Source organism: Hemitrygon akajei, chromosome 14, assembly GCF_048418815.1.
Source record: "Hemitrygon akajei chromosome 14, sHemAka1.3, whole genome shotgun sequence".
NCBI classification, from domain to species: Eukaryota; Metazoa; Chordata; class Chondrichthyes; order Myliobatiformes; family Dasyatidae; genus Hemitrygon; species Hemitrygon akajei.
In genome coordinates, this window is record NC_133137.1 from 80268752 (window position 1) to 80285936 (window position 17185).

Below are 17185 nucleotides of genomic sequence, written 5' to 3' on the forward strand. Positions count from 1 at the left end.
ACACTGGAGGGCAGCACCACGCTGGAAAAGCCTAATCGCTACCATTTAGCAACACTGTGTTTACTTCGATAACTTTGCAATAAAGTTGTGTCTTTTTTTCTTGTTCTAATTGCGTTTCCTTGTAAAAAATTTATATTATTTATGCATTTTTGTGAATGTTGTGTATCCAATGTTCTGTGCCTGTGATGCTGCTGCAAGCAAGTTTTTCATTGCACTTTTTCATTCATGGACTTGTGCAGATGACACTAAAATTGAGTTTGATTTTGTTAAATCTGAAAATGTAATACCGTGATTTTGAAATGCTGAGAAATGCATTCATCTTCTCCGACAGCTGGCCAGTCAGAATCAGATTAATTATCACTGGGTTATTTGACCTGAAAATGGTTGAATTGTGGCAGCAGTGTAGTGCAAAGACAGAAAATGACTATAAAATGCAAAATTAAGAAAGCAGTGTAAAATAAAGCAATAGTGAAGTAGTGTTCTTGGGTTTGTGGACTGTTCAGAAATCTGGTGATGGAGGGGAAGAAGCTGTTCCTAGATTGTTGAGTGTGAGTCTTCAGGCTCCTGTACCTCCTCCCTGTTGGTAGTAATGAGAAGAGGGCATGTCCCAGACAGCGAGGATTTCTAGGGATAGATGCCACTTTCTCGAGGCACGGTGAAGATGTCCATACGGTGGGGAGGTTGTGCCTGTGATGGAGCTATCTGAGTCTACAACCTTGGTAGCTCCGGGCATTGCTGTGCACTGGACCCTCCGTACCAGGCAGTGTTGCAGAATTATTGTTACGTATAGGTGCAATGTTTCAACTTAATAATTTGTTTTTTCTCCCCCTTTTATTGTACAAGGATAAAGGGGATATTTTTGAGTCTGTTCAACTCAAGCCCCCAAGATCTCATAATATATGAAGATTAAAGATTGTTTCAGAAACGGCAGTGGCGTGTGGAAGCATACGTCAAGCACAAATGACGTGGATGACAAGACTTCTTAAACATTACTGTCGCTGGAACGCCTCTCAAAAGAACCATTTGCAGACAGATCCTGTTTGATTGCCTTATTGTGCTAGATGGAAGGGGGTCTTGGACCAGAGTTGCCAACATGGTCAATGCCTCTGGTTGCCAAACTGACAACATATATCTCAGGAAGAGCTTACAATCATTCTTAGTAATTGTTAATTGGATATTTGTGTTTACCTTTTCATTGTGATTTCTGTAATTTTCAAGGTTATTCTGTTTTATGCTGCTTTTGCAGTTAACTGCAATATTCCACATTGAAAAGAAATTAAAAACTGCAGTTATAAATCCTGTTGTTCAAAATTCCCCCGTCTTTAATTATATTTATGCTGTGCAGAACAGCAAATGAGCTGCAATCTCATTAATATTAATTATACTGTTTACATCACTGAACCACGTGTATGTTTTTAATATACAGCCCCTTCCTTCCAGAATGAAGATAATGGTTTATTAACGGAGCACTCTGCACTGGAAAGGTGGTACTATGTGTTTTCAAAGCTATTGTTTTGTAGCTCATTTTAAAACTTGGGTGTTTGTTAAAAGTTATGACTGGTGTGCGTTTCTGTCTAACCATGCTCTCCCTGCCTCTCGTTCAGTTATCCTTGCCATTTGAGTGATTTTTTTTCTTTAAGTAAGTTTTTATGCTTTGCAATTCTGCTTTTCCCCCCGCCCCAATTTCACCACCAAAGGCAAAAGAGACCTGTTTACATTTTTAAAACAAATTTGGATCATGTGCCATGAAATTTTAAATCGAAAAGCAAAAAAAAAGACTTGAAGATGCAGGAAGTCTGAAACCAAAACAGAAAATGTTTTGATACGCGGCAGAAATGAGAGGAAAACTGCAGATGCTGGAAATCCGAGCAACGCACGCAAACTGCTGGCGGAACTCAGCAGGCCAGGCAGCATCTGTGGAATGGGTACCGTCGATGTTTCGGGCCGAAGGATGCACAGCAGGTCAGGAGGTTTCTGAGAAGTGAATAAAAGTTAATGGTGTAAGTCGGTGACCTTGATGAAAAGTCATACTCTCTTTCTCCCTTCATGGATCTACCTGATCCTCTGAGTATTTTGAATTTTCTGTTTATATTTTAGAAATGTTAAAAAGCTATTTTGATGGCATCAACACCAAAATATTGTTACTCATTTTCAATTCATAGAACCATAGAAAACCTACAGCACAATACAGGCCCTTCGGCCCACAAAGCTGTGCCAAACATGTCCCTACTTTAGAAATTACCTAGGGTTACCCATAGCCCTCTATTCAATGAAAGAAAAATAATATTAAGAAATGGGCTTATTGAAAAGTTATAGCAGGTGAAATAACTGGCATGATTCCTTAGAAATTCTTATGGAGGAACACAAAATAATATCCTAAAGTTTTGAGAGAAATCTGAGAGAGAAAAGTGAAGCCTCACTTTGGTTGTTAAATTAAATGCTACATTTCACTATGTTTTGATATACATGTGATAAATATATCTGACTCTGAATATGAAATTTTGGAAGCTAGTGAACTATTTTCATGCTGAGTGCTACTGTAACTGTGATCATGATTAGAAATCTTTAAGTGTCATAACAATACTTCTAACCCCTCCCCCCCCACCCCAGTTTGGTCAAAGGCCCCTGTGATAAGCATTAACTCTCCTGCAGAACTATCCCAAAGAAGGGTCTCAGCCTGAAACTGTTCATCCATTTCCATAGATGCTACCTGACCTGCTGAGTTCGTCCAACATTTTGTGTGTGTTACTTTCGATTTCCAGCATCTGCAGAATTCCTTGCGTTTAGCGTTAGATCTGTTTCTCTGCTTTGAGCGAAGTATCCACACAAATTAATGCAAACAGGGAAAAAACATTTTGTGAGACACAGACATCATCCTTTATGTCGTTTAACTGCAGGAACTGCTCGATGAGTGAACTTGCTAGGGGCTTTCCTTACATAGTCATACCACTAATGGCCACCGGGAGGCAACAATGCGCTTTAAATCCATTTCCTACCCCAGACCCTTGAATGTTTCAGTGAATGAAACACCCTGATGTGGCGAGGTCCATGTGGTGGCTCTTTGCCTCCCCGCATTAAACAAAAGCACGCACAAGCGTTCTCCACGAAGGGGAAAAAACCCCTCGGTACAGTGATTCCCAACCTTTTTTATGCCATGGACCCCGAGGGGTCCGTGTACCCCAGCTTGGGGACCCCTGCCTTGGGAGAACATCATATGTGACTTGAGTGATTGCATTACTACTATTATGAAAAATATATTCCTTTAGAACTGAATGTGGCAAATTATATTTGTTAAATCTGTACTTCAGTAGACCTCTGATGATGGACTGCATAGCTTTCACAACAGACTATATCTGATGGCATGAATATTGATTTCTTCTCCTGGTGAACAACACCCCCCTCACCACTTCTTCATTTTCCTACTCTGTGATCTTTCATTTCATCTCACCTGCCTATTACTTCCCCCGGGTCCCCTTCTCCTTTTGTCCACTCTCCTGTCAGATTCTTTCTTCTCCAGCCTTTGACCTTTCTCACCCACCAGCTAGCCTCTTGCCCCTCCCTCTGCCTTTCTATTCTGCATCTTCCCCCTTCCTTCTCAGTCCTGAAGAAGGGTCTTGGCCCGAAACGTCAACTTTACTCTTTTTCATAGGTGCTGCCTAACCCGCTGAGTTCCTTCGACATCTTGAGTGCGTTGCTTCAGATTTCCAGCATCCGCAGACTTTCTTGTGTTTGTGCGTGACTTTATATGAGTGGCTAGCTCTTAAAGAACTTACTTTATTTATATAGAAATAATTTGACAGACCAAAATATTCCTATTTGCTCATTTTGATAATCTTCAATTCTGACAATATTATCTGTTTACATTATGAATGAAATGGTGGTTTGATATTTTAAAACTGTGAAATAGTTTTGCACAATTTCAATATGAAACGTACAGGTGGGTTACTGATAAAAGAACACTGAGGATTTCTGTATATTTAAGGTACAGTGTTGCAGTGAAGAATAAAATTTTGAAAATGGACTTAATTTTGGGGTGTATCGGTTCTAGACTGTAATGATTCTTGGACCATCAAGGGGAATGTATTTTTGACATAATGCTGTATAAACCAATGAGTTGTAGAATGAGACAGGAATAAATAATCTGGATGAAATGTTGGGTGTGATTTGGGGAAGCACAGAACTATGGTAATGTTTGTCACAAGCTGGAAGTGAAGAATGATGTATTGAATGCACGATTCATGTAAGCTTTCTGTCTGACTGGCAGAGAGCCCTTCAGTGCCAATATTAATTTACTTTACACACACCCACAAACTTAGACAGGGGAGAGGTTGAGTTGCCACTTAGAGAACAATCTGACATTCATCACATCAGATGTAACCATTGTGAGAAATTAGCCTCAGTGGCCACTTTAGTAGGTATTGGAGTGGAACCTGGTGTGATCTTCTGCTGTTGTAGCCCATCCACTTCAAGGTTTGACATGTTGTGCATTCAGAGATGCTCTTCTGTACACCACTGTTGTAACATGTGGTTATTTGAGTCACTGTTGCCTTCCTGTCAGCTTGAACCAGTCTGGCCATTCTCCTCTGACCCCTCTCATTAACAAGGCATTTCCGCCCACAGAATTGCCACTCTCTGGATGTGTTTTTTTTTGTTTTCCTCAACACTCTCTGTAAACTCTAGAGACTGTAGTACTTGAAAATCTCAGATCAGCAGATTCTGAGATACTCAAACCACCCTATCTGACACCAACAATCAGTTCACAGTTAAGGTTGCTTAGACCACATTTCTTCCCCATTCTGGTGTTAGGTCTGAAAACAACAGAGCCTCTTGACCATGTCTGCATGCTTTTATACACTGAGTTTCTGTCACCTGATTGGCTGATTAGATACTTGCTTTAACGAGCAGGTGTACAGGTGTACCTACTGAATGTATTTACCTTGGCCTTGTGTTTATTTCTAAATAAGTTTACTCATCACTGTACCAATTTATAAACATAAATATGTTGCTTTAAAAATATTTCCTGATAGATTTAAGTGGTAACTTGAAGTTTGATTAATACAGCGTGAAGAGAATTTATTGAAGAAATACAAACATTTTAAAATCAGAAGATTTGTCTGACTTTGACTTCTACAAAATGATATTTTTAATGGTTTATTGGACTGAGGTTGCCTGGAGACTTTTAAGTATGAATGCTATCTTGGAATCTGTGAATTTGAAGTAAGTAGTTAACTAGAACATAGACCATTACAACACAGTAGAGGCCCTTTGGCCCGCGATGTTGTGTCGACCTTTAACCTACTCTGAGATCAATCTACCCCTTCCCTCCCACAGAACACTCCTTTTTACCTTCGTCCATGTGCCTATCTAAGAGTCTCTTGAATGTCCCTCTACTACCACCCCTGACAGGGCATTCCACATACCCACCGCTCTTTGTGTAAAGAATCTCCCTTTGACATCCCCTACCCCTAATTTCTTTCATTCACTGTAAAGTTATGGCCCCTCGTATTAGCCATTTCTGCACTGGGAAAAAGATTATATTGTGGAGTTTCCCTTGATTCGTTCTCAGTTGAATCTATTGAATGAATGAATGAAACAGTAGAGCCTGGTCCGTGGTTTAATTCATCTTTGGGAGGTGACGCTGCTTTTGTGGGTGCTACCACCATGACTGAGTTTTCCTTAAATTTAAGTGTGTTGTGTTTGTATTTAAATTCTGCATTGGTTATTCCAATATTGGTAGAAACATGACTCTAAAGGTATTGTGGAAAATCTACCAACCCCCGAAGGACTGGGTAAGAGCATATCATTCTGATTTATGGGACTATTTGCTGGTTTAGATTGAATCACATCTTTATCTTTCCAATTGCATTAATTTATTACACAAAGGAAAGTATTTGAGCCATCTCTAGATGTCCAGCCCCTGTAGGTATAGCGGTCTGCAAAAATTAAACTTCTTGATATGTTGTGGATTTCAATTTTCCAGAGTTTGTCCAACGTGTGTATATTTTGTACTTGTGTCTGAGGTTTGATTTCTTCTAAGTTGTATAATTATCATTAACCAAATAGTGCTGGTCTTTTGTGGCAACTTTCTTAAATAAACATCAGCAGTTTTGGGAATCTTTGTGCCTGCTGTATTGTTTTTTTTAAATGAGAAGGTTTTATTAGAATCAAAGTTCAAAGTACATTTATTATCAGAGTACTACATACAACCTTGAGGTTCGTCTCCTTACAGGCAGCTACAAAACAAAGAAACCCGAAAGAACCCACTAAACAAAGAAAACCGTCAAAGACCCAATGCACGGAGAGAGAAAAAAACAAATCATGCAAAAAAAAGAAGTAAACAAATAGTTTACTTTTACGAAGGACATGAAGCCACGCCTCGCTGCAGCAGGAACAGGCCACAGCCTGAGTTATCACTTCATCAGATACATGATCAAGCAATTTTTGAAGCTCCTATTTTTAACTCTTTGGCATTTAGAATAATAGATTCATAGAATGGAATTAGGCCCTTCGACCCACCTCGTCCGTGCTAAGCATAGCTGAACTAGTCCCGCATGCTTGCATTTGGCCCACGACCCTCTAAAGGTTTCCTGTGAGAGTATTTGGTGGAGAGCATTCTAACTGACTGCGTCACTGTCTGGTATGAGGAGTCGGGTGTGTGTGTGTGTGGGGGGGGGGGATGCATGGATTGAAATAAGCTGCAGGACTTGTAAACTCAGTCAGTTCCATCAAGGACACTTACCTCTCCAGCATCCAGGGCATCTTCAAGCAGTGATGCCTCAAAAAGGTGGAATCCGTCATTATGGACCCCTATCATTCAGAAAATGCCCTCTTTTCAATGCTACCATCAGGGAGGAGGTACAGGTACATCAAGAGACACACTCAATGATTCAGGAACCTGTCATCTGATTTCTGAATGGACATTGAACCCATGAACAATACCTCACTACTTTATTTTTCTTTTTGTACTACTCATTTAAATTAATTTTGAAAAATAATGTATGTGTGTATATATATGTGTGTTTGTCTGTGTATCTATATGCATGTGTGCTATATATAAATGTAATGCCCTGGTTCATATTTTTACTGTTATGCTGTACGTATTTCACTTTGGCAATTCTGTAAGAGTACTTTGCTCCGTTTTCAGCCTGTTTGGGTTACCGTTGAAGATAAGTGTGAGGAGAAATGTGTGCAATCCATCTTTGTGGGCCGAAGGGCCTGTATTGTGCTCTTATGTTTTTCAGTTGGGATGGTTGAATTAAGGGGGGTGTTTCTCTGGTGAGAGATTCTAAGGTCGGGCTTGGGGCCTTGGTTCGGCAGGAGATGAAGAGAGAAGACACTGGGGAGAACCAGTCGTCGCGTGCGATCCGGTGGGAGACCCGTTTGTTCGAGATGGATTGCGAGCGATGTTCGGAAGGTGGTGTGACTGAGGGCCCAGCGCGTGAGTGACAGAGAAGTTCAAGATGAGCTCCAACTTGTGCTCATTCGACTGTTTAACCAGAATAGGCCTTTTCGTTTTGTTATTCTTTACTAACCCTTTAGTTAAGTTAAATTTCATAAATATAATTCCTTTAATAGTATGCAGTGTACTGTCTGTTATTTTGTGGCACTGATTTGTAACAGGGTAACGAATTACACAGCATCCACACAAACCGGGCTGTGGGGTGGGACGAGCCGTCTCCATCTCTCGAGTCTGGCGGGACTTGACAGTGTCTTCTCTATATATAATATGTGTGTGTGTATGCATATGTATATAATATGTGTGTATAATATATGTGTATGTAATTTACAGTTTTTATTATTATGTATAGCAATGTACTGCTGCCACATAACAAATTTCACCACATATCTTGGCGATATCAAACCTGATTCTGATTCTGTCCACGTATTTGTCCAAATATTTTTCAGATGTTGCAATTGTACCCATCTCTACCACTTCCTATGGCCGGTTTGTTCATCTACGTACCGTCCACTTTGTCAATACAGTTTCTGCTTCCTGGCACTGACACTTGCGGGCTGCCCCCAGCCTATGCTTAGACTGTGTTGGACATCGACGCAAGTGATGCATTTCCCTGTATGTTCTGATGTCTTGAAGTACATGTGACAAAGGAAGCCAATCTTTGTAAAGCTTTCTCCTCTCACCTTTAACCCGTGCCATCGTAGTTTTAGGCTCCCCTGCCTGGGGATAAGGACTGTGACCATTCCCATTATCTGTGTGCCACGTGATTTTATAAACATCCTCCTGCCTCCTTCACTCCAGGGAAAAGAGGCCCAGATGAATATCACTGTTCTGTCGCTTTTGGCTGTGAAGTCTGAGATTTGAACAATGCTGGAACAATATTTCTGTTCTATCTGCCGAGAGGCTGGTGTTTGTAAGTCTGTTTTCTCTGACATTTTGAGTCTTTTATTTGATCTCACAGCACATGCTGCCTCATCTGCTGGCTGCTATTGTTATTTTTGTCATTTCTGATGTGATGTTGATAAAATTAGCAGCAAAAGACGATGGGAGCCCTTGCTGCTGTTGTCTCTCCAGGGAGTGAGGTTCTGTGTTCCATAGTGCCAGTTACCAGAGGAAATGCTTGGGAATAAATTGAGCTATTTATACTTCTGTCTTGAGTTAATGGAGTTATCAAATTGGAAAGGGTGCAGAAAAGATCGACAAGGCTGCTGCCAGGACTTGAGGGGCTGAGTTACAGGGAGAAGTTGGACAGTCTAGGACCTCATTCCTTGGAGGTTAGAAGACTGAGAGTTGGTCTTGTTGAGTTGTATAAAATCATCCGGGGCTCAGATAGAGTGAATGCACACGGTTTCTTCCCCCCCCCCCCCCGGGATTGGGGAATCAAGAACTTGACGGCAAATGTTTAAGGTGAAAGGAGAGAAATTTCATTTTCATCTCATGTTCTTGATATTTACTGCTTATTTATTTATCATTATTATTTCCTTTTGTATTGTCTTTTGCATTCTGGTTGAACGCTCAAGTCTTTCAGTGATCCTGTTATGGTTATTATGCTATAGATTTGTTTAGTATGCCCACAAGAAAACAAATCTCAGGGTTGTATATAGTGGCATATATGTACTTTAATAAATTTACTCTGAACTTTAACGGGAAACATTTTTTACACCTGTGTGGAATGAGCTGCCGGAGGAAGTGACCGAGGCAGGTACAATGCCAACCTTTTAAATGACACTTGGACAGGTACAGGGATAGGAAAGGTTTAGAAAACTATGGACTAAATATGGGCAAATGGGACTAACTTGCATGTAGATCTTGGCCACCATGGTTTCCTTGCTATCTAATTCTGTTTACTTCTTTAGGGTGGAATAGGCACTTGGCCCCTCACCACCTAGCAATCCCCCAGTTTAATCATGGGACAATTTACAGATAACTTTCTAACTGGTACGCCTTTGTAAAATGGGAGGGAACCGGAGCACCTGGAGGAAACCCACACGGTCACGGGGAGAATGTACAAACTCCTTACAGGCAGCAGCGGGAATTGAACCCTGATTGCCTGTACTGTGATGTGTTGTTCTAACCACTATGCTATCGTGCCGCCACTGTGATTCTGGGAATGTGTTGTTTTGTTTCTATTTCAAAAACCATTTTTTGCATCTGTTTTGTGCAGTTTTTTCTATGACTTATGACAGAGAATCATCCAGACTATAACCCCGATTTCCCTGTTTGTAATAACCAACCCATGTACTCTAACGTTCTTCACCTTGGTTAAAGCAACGGATTATTTCATTAATTCAATATATTCTTGCGGTTAGAACAGAAGGTATCATCATCATTCTAGGAAGGATCATTGAGAACATTTAACGAGGAGGCAGATAAAGTTTAAGATCCCTTAAATATTTCACCTTTCATCTTTAACCCATGACCTCTAGTTGTAGTCCCACCCAACCTCAGTAGAAAAGCCTGCTTGCATTTATTCTATCTATACCCCACATAATTTTGTATACCTCTATCAAATCTCCTGTTTATCCTACACTCCAGGGAATAAAGTCTTAACCTTTATTCCCTAGTCCTGATAAAGTCCTGATGAAGGGTTTCGGCCTGAAATGTTGACAGTTTGCTCTTTTCCATGGCTGAGTTCCTCCAGCATCTGTTTGTGTTGCAAAATCCTAGCCTATTCAACCTTCCACTGTGACTCAGGACCTCCAGTCCTGGCAACGTCCCTGCACTCTTTCATTTGTACATGCGTGTCGCTCCTATAGGCAGGGTGACCAAAGCTGCGCACGATGCTCTGAATCAGGCCTCACCGGAATCTTGAACAAATTCAACGTGACGTCCTGTCTCCTGTATTCAGTACTTTGATTTATGAAGGCCAACGTGCCAGAAACTCGCTTTACAACCCTATCTACCTGTGACACAACTTCCCTTGCTTCTCCCACGCCCCTGTGCCCTTTTGATGGGAGTTGCTGCCAAAAGCTCTCTGTATGACACCTGTCTACCTGAACTTTTTACAATACTCCAAACTCAGCCTTCCCAACGTCTTAAGCACCTTCACTATAACATCCTAACTCCCGTACTCAATGCTCTGATTTACGAAGGACCAAGGATGTCTGTTGAGAAAAGGTGGGTACAGGAAATGAGTGCTGACACAATGTCAGAGGTCAGAGATTTTTATTCAGTTTATTTTACATTGACGTATTCATTGTCTTGTGCTGTTAAAACCATGTTACGTGTTATAACTATATACAACTTAAAAATTATAATGCAATCTAGTGTAAATACATCACAGACGGTTGTAGAACCTCAAAATGTTAGAATAATCAGTTGGTCATATTTTCATACAGTACCTGCCTTAATTTATAACAATTTATGTAAATAAGTTATTTACAAGATAAAATATTAACCAGAAAACCCAACTATGGTCTTAGTTACTTACAGCCCTTAAAAATATCTTAATACTGTCTCTACAAAAGTTACTGTACCCAGGGTGCGTCACCCGTGTGATTGTGACAGGAGATGCAGGGTAGGGTTGGATATCGGCTTCACAAAGACGAGGTGGTGGAGTCCAGGATTTCCTGTCCGTTGCAGACAGCTGGGACGTAGTGAGCGCTGGCGGACACTGTAAAGCAACAGTATCGGGGCAGGTTACTCCAACTGTCCTTGAAATGTAGAAAGGAAAACATCCAGGGTAAATCCAGAGTTGGACATTTCTTCCCTGTCCAGTTGCGTTTGGCAGCTCCTGCGTCCGGGGTTCCCAACCTTTTTTTTTATGCCGTGGACCCCTACCTCTGACCGAGGGGTGTGTGGACCCCAGGTTGGGAACCCCTGACATGCGTGGAGGAGCCCAGCGTAAGACTAAAAGACCAGATTTCCATAAAACATAGGCGCAAAATTGGCCACTGGCCATCAAGTCTGCTTCTTCATTGTACCATGGATAACTCAGTATCCCCCTCAATCCAGTCTCCCGCAAGAGGACCTCAACCTCATCAAGGGGTTTGGAGTCTTGTGTGCCCAATGACCTGGAGAGCAATGCTGGCTGGAGTCAGGGGCTTATGCTTTGGCACTTGCTAGGGTCACCCATGCCAAACAGGTCAAAGGGCAGAGGACAGTCTAAGAGTGATCCATGGGTCCTCCAGGTTTGTGGGGTTCAGCTCAGGGCTAACAATCCTGACTGGTAAAACAAAACTGTTACGGAAACAGCAGTGAAGAACCCTTCTGCATCTGAGTGCCACGGTATTCCTGAGTCTCCACCCGGGACTTGCATGACTGTCAGTAGTGAAAACCGACAGGATGAAAGAAGCCCTGAACCCTGCTAGCGGCGGAGGACCTTCACTGTTGCCTTTAACGCCAGCGGCGTAGCGGGCAGGAAGTAAGTAAGTGATCCTGTTCTCCTGTCCTCTCCCTGTAACCTCTGACACCCTGACTAATCAAGAACCTATCAACCTGTGCTTTAAATGTACCCAATGTCTTGGCCTCCTCAGGTCTGACTGTCACGTTTCTGCTAACAGAGACACGAGTGACCACAGACTCTGGAATCTGGAGCAACAAGCAATGGACTGGAATAATTCTGCAAGTCAGTTTTGGGCCCCTTATCTAAGAACGGATATGCTGGCATTGCAGAGAGTTCAAAGGAGGTTCATGAGAATTATTCTGGGAATGAAAAGGTTAATGTATGAGGAATGTTTGATGGTTCAGGGCCTGTATTCACTGTCGTTTAGAAGAATGAGGGAGGATCTCATTGAAACCTACTGAATATTGAAAGGCTTAGATAGCGTGGATGTGGTGAGGATGTTTCGTATAGCAGGGAAGTCTAGGGACAGAAGGCACAGTCTCAGCGTAGAGGGATGTCCCTTTAGTACAGGGATGAGGAGGAATTTCTTTAACCAGAGCGTGTTGAATCTGTGGAATTCATTACCACAGATGGTTTTGGAGTCTAAGTCTTTGAATATATTTAAAGCAGAGGTTGATGGGGAGAAGGGAGGAGAATAGGGTTGAGAGAGGTAATAAACCTGCCATGATGGAATGGTGGAGCAGACTCGATGGGCTGAATGGCCTAATTCTGCTCCTACATTTTATTGTGTTATGGTCTGGCAGTTTCTGTGAGAGGAACAAATTTTTAACCTGAAACATTGACAGCTTCTTTCCTCCCACAGATGCTGCCTGACCTACTGAGTTCTTCCAGATAATTGTTTGTTGCACTCTCTGTTAATAGAACAGTACAGCATAGGCCCCTCATCCCACGATGTCCGAGCAACATTTTAACCTACTAAAGATCAATCTAACCCTTCCCTCCTACATATCCCACCATTTCTCTTTCATCCATGTGCCTATCTAAGAGTCCCTTAAATATCCCTAATGTATCCATCTCTACCACCATCCTTGTCAGGGTGTTCCACATATCTACCTCCCTCTGACATCAACCTTATAATTTCCTCTTATCACCTTAAAATTATGCCCCCTTGTACTAGCCATTTCTGCCCTGGGAAAAGAAGTGTCTGGCTGTGCACTCTTAATGGATTTCTTGGAGTTAATCCTGATGACAAATTGTTCAACCTTGAGGAGCATCGGAATGAATCCACGTACCTGGTGAGTAAGGTTCTTGTGAAGGGCAAAAAGGACAAACCAGGAAATGATAGACTGATGAGCCTTACACCAGTGATAGAAAAATGACTGGGAAAGTTTCTTAGGGATAGGATTTACTCAAGTCTAGAAAATCATGGCTTTGTGCAGGGTAGGTAATGTCTTACGAGCTCGAGGGCATGATAAAGCTGGTTTGATGAGGGTAGGCCAGTGATATGTGGACTTTTGTAAAGCATTCTACAAGGTACATCGTACGCTGATCCAGTAGACTAAAGCACATAAGATCTACAGAGACTTGGGAGACTGGATTCAAAACTGGCTTGGCTATAAAAGTTAGAGGGTAGAGGTGGATGTGGGGGTGGGTGCTGACTAGGGCAGTGGTCTCTAGGGATCCATTTTGGGATTGTTCAATTGGACTGTATAATTGTTATTTTCCTTGTAGTTAAATTTTTTATGCTTGTTTATTTATTTATTCATTTATTTATTGGAACGGGCCCTTCCGGTCTTCTGAACCACGCTGCTCAGCAACCCCTGATTTAACCCTAGCCTAACCATGGGACAATTTACAATGACCAATTAACCCACCAACTGGTACGTCTTTGGGCTGTGGGAGGCAACCAGAGCACCCGGAGGAAACCACGAGGTTACAGGGTGAAATTGCAAACTCCTTACAGACAGTGGTGGGAATTGCCTGTAAAGTGTTGTGCTAACCACTATGCTACTGTGCCACCTCATTATAATTACTTACGTACATAAAATTGTTTGGTGAGATTTCTAGTGGTTGTACTTCTGGAAATTGTTAGACCTTGAATAGGAGATATCTAACTGGTTAATTGAAACAATAGAATTTGAATGCTATGAAGTATTAATATGTGTGCTATCAGAATTAGGGCAAAGCCCCTAATTCTGCTCCTATGTCCTATGGTGTCATGGTCTGAGCAGTCTGGTGTAAGAAGATCAGACCATGTTTTTTTACAGTCTCTTTGCTTTTTCCTTCCTCTAGGGCAGGGGTTCCCAACCTGAGATCCACAGAACTTTTAGTTAGTAGTATTGAGAAAGGTTCTAGTACCTAGGCTCTCTTTTTTCCTCTCTGGTCCTTTTCCATTCCCCTTCCTTCCTTTGTTCTTGTAACACTTCATAAAATGATCGTATGCAACATGTTTTCTGCCTCATTCTTGACGTCCAAAAAACCTTGGATGACAAAAGGCATCAGGATCCCACAGGATCTTTGTTGCTTGTGATAATGTAGGTAAATATTGGTAAGTTTTCAGGTGGCACAAAGATCAGCAGAGAGCAATAAGAAAGATTGCCAATTGAAATGACTGGATGATGGTACATTTGGTCATAATGTTGCCTGTATCGTATGATGTGGCCGATCATGGTTTTGTTCTTGGCAATTTTCTCTGCAGAAATGGTTTACCATTACCTTCTTCTGGGCAGTGCCTTTACAAGTTGGGTGACCCCGGCCATTATCAATACTCCTCGGAGTTTGTCTGCCTTTCATCAGTGGTCACATAGCCAGGACTTGGGATCTGCACCGGCTGCTCACACGACCATCCACCACCTGCTCCCATGACTTCAAGTGACCCTGATCAGGGCTAAGCAGGTACTATACCTTGGCCAAGGGTGACCTGCTGGCTAATGGAGGGAAGGCTTTGATAGAGACAGCAGGATATGTAGAAGAAGTGGCATATGGAGTTGAATCTGGACAAGTGTGAGATGTTGCATTTGGGAGGTCAAATGCAAAAGGAAAATAGAGTGTACAGTAAACGGCAGGATCCTGAGGAGCACCGATGTACAGAGGGATCTTGGGGTGCAAGTTCATAGTTTGCTGAACACTGTAATCCAAGGGGCAAGGGTGGTAAAGAGGGCATATGGCAGACGTGCCCTCATAGATTGAGGGATTGATTATAAATGTCAGGAAGCTGAGTTGTAGCTGTGAAGAACTTTGCTTGGGCCACATATAGAGTATTGTGTGAAGATCTGGTCACCCCATTCCAGGAAAGACATAGAGGCCTTGGAGAGGGAGTTGTCCGCATTGGAGGCTGGATAAACTCCGGTTGTTTTCTCTGGAGTCAGAAGCTGACTGATAGAAGACCTGATAGAAGTTTATAAAATTTCTCCTAACTTTGGGCAATTTCTCTCCCCTCCTCCTCCTCTCTTTTTCCAATCCCTGATCCAGAATCTTTCTTTAGCTTTCCCATGTATCACCTCCCAGGTTCTCACTCCATCCCTATTCACCTAGCTACACCCCTCACCTATCACCTATCAGTGCGTACTCTTTCCACTTCCCCACCTTCTTACTCTGGCTTCTCCCTCCTTTCTTTCCAGTCCTAATGAAGGGTCTCGGCCTGAAATGTCGACTGGTTATTCCCCTCCATAGATGCTGCCTGGCCTGCCGAGATCCTCCAGCATTTGGTGTGTGTTCCTCTAAATTTCTAGCATCTGCAGAATCGCTTGTGTTCATAAAATTATGATAGGCATAGATATCGTAGGCAGTCAGAGTCTTTTCTCAGGGTTGAAAAGTCCTGCTTCTATCCCACTATTACAGGAATATTAAACCATTCCCTTGAACAATAAATTGGACTTTAGACCTCACAATCTTCCTCATTATGATCTTGCACCTTATGGTGAACCTGCACTGTACTTCATCTGTCGCTACTGCGCTTTATTGAAGGGAGACAGGGAGAAGGCAGGAGGTCGGGGCTGACAGGAAAATTGGTTCAGCCATGATGAAATGGCGGAACAGACTCGATGGGCCAAATGGCCTAATTCCGTTCCTATGTCTTATGGTCTAATGACCTTTATTCTTCATTCTGTTCTTGATTGACCTCAGTGCACTGTGAATGGCTCTGATCTGTATGAACAGTGTGCAAGACCAGCTTTTCACTGTGTCTCAGTGCAGGTGACAGTAATAGGTCGCCATGGTAGTGCAGCGGTTAGCGCAATGTTATTACAGCTCGGGCATTCTGGAGTTTCGAGTTCAATCCCGGCGTCCTCTGTAGGGAGTCACTTTACATTTTCCCCGTGGAATGTGTGAGTTTTGCCCAGGTTCTCCAGTTCTCTCCCCCAGTCTGAAGACTTACCGAGTAGATTAATTGGTCATTGTAAGCTGTCCCATGACTAGGTTAGGGTTAATCAGGGCTGTTGGGGATAGCTGGGTGATGAGGCTTGAAGGGCTGAATGGCCTAGTCTGCACTGTATCACTAAATAAATAAAAGTTAAAAGAAAAACAATTCCAATTCTAATTCCAAATACGGGAGGGCAAAGGTTTAAGGTGAGAAGGGCAAGTTTAAAGGGAATTTGTGAGGCAAATCTTTTACCTGGGAATGTGCCGTCAAGGGGATTGCGGAGGCAGACGTGATTGTGATATTTGAGAGACATTCAGACACAGTTAGCTAGGGAATAGACCACGTGTGGGCAGATGGAGTGTGCTTAGTTTGGCATGTGTCCAGCAGACACATGAAGGGCCTGTTCCTGGGTTTTCTGTGAGGCTGCCCAGCGCCGAGCCAACAGAGGTGCCAGCATTCTGAGACAACAAACTGAGACCTCATCTGTATAAAACAATTCGAAGCAGATTATTCTGCAGCGGTTGGCCCACCCATCAAAGACACATCTGACTGGTCAGTGTCACTCTGCTGTGGGAGCCTGCTTTACAAGGGCAACCTTACACCAAAGACACTTCACCGGGTGGAACGGCTCTGGGATGTCGTGAAGATGTGAAGATCGCTCAAGCAGTGTTAAGGACGCACAAGATTCGGTAGATGCTGGAACTGCAGAGCAACAAACAGAAGATGCTGGAGGAACTCAGGGGGCAGGCAGCATCTATGGAGGGGAATAGAGCAGTTTGTGTTTGAAATGATCCCAGGAATAGATGGGTACATTTACGGAGGAAGAAGCTGGTCGACATTTTGAGCTGAAACCCTTCGTTGGGACTGGGAAGGAAGGGGCATAAGCCAGAAGAAGGAGGAGCAGGAGGGGAGGAAGGAAGACAAGCCAGAAGGAGATAGGTGAAGCCAGGTGGCGGGGGGAGGGGGGGGGTGAAGTGAGAAGCTGCGAGGTGATAGGTGGAAAAAGTGAAGGGGTGAAGTAGAAGGAATCTGATAGGACAGAAGCGTGGACTATGGGAGAAAGGCAAGGAGGAGGGGACTCAGA

General features: G+C 42.7%; 2 protein-coding genes across 4 annotated transcripts in view; one reads left to right on the forward strand and one right to left on the reverse strand.

Moving 5' to 3' along the window:
• elapor2b (endosome-lysosome associated apoptosis and autophagy regulator family member 2b) overlaps positions 1-6114 on the forward strand; it is a 125136-nt gene extending 119022 nt beyond the window's left edge. Inside the window, exon 22 of the mRNA XM_073066454.1 lies at positions 844-6114. Within this exon, the coding sequence (XP_072922555.1) occupies positions 844-903 (60 nt within the window). The 3' untranslated portion in view covers positions 904-6114. The remainder of the gene's footprint in view (positions 1-843) is intronic.
• Positions 6115-10606: 4492 nt separating this feature from the next.
• LOC140738733 (metabotropic glutamate receptor 3-like) overlaps positions 10607-17185 on the reverse strand; it is a 179113-nt gene continuing 172534 nt past the window's right edge. The window contains exon 7 of one of the 3 annotated variants that reach the window (XM_073066457.1): positions 10607-11069. In XM_073066457.1, the coding sequence (XP_072922558.1) occupies positions 10993-11069 (77 nt within the window). In that variant the 3' untranslated portion in view covers positions 10607-10992. Of the gene's footprint in view, positions 11110-17185 lie in introns of all 3 variants that reach the window. The other 2 variants (XM_073066455.1, XM_073066458.1) reach the window with 2 other exon arrangements.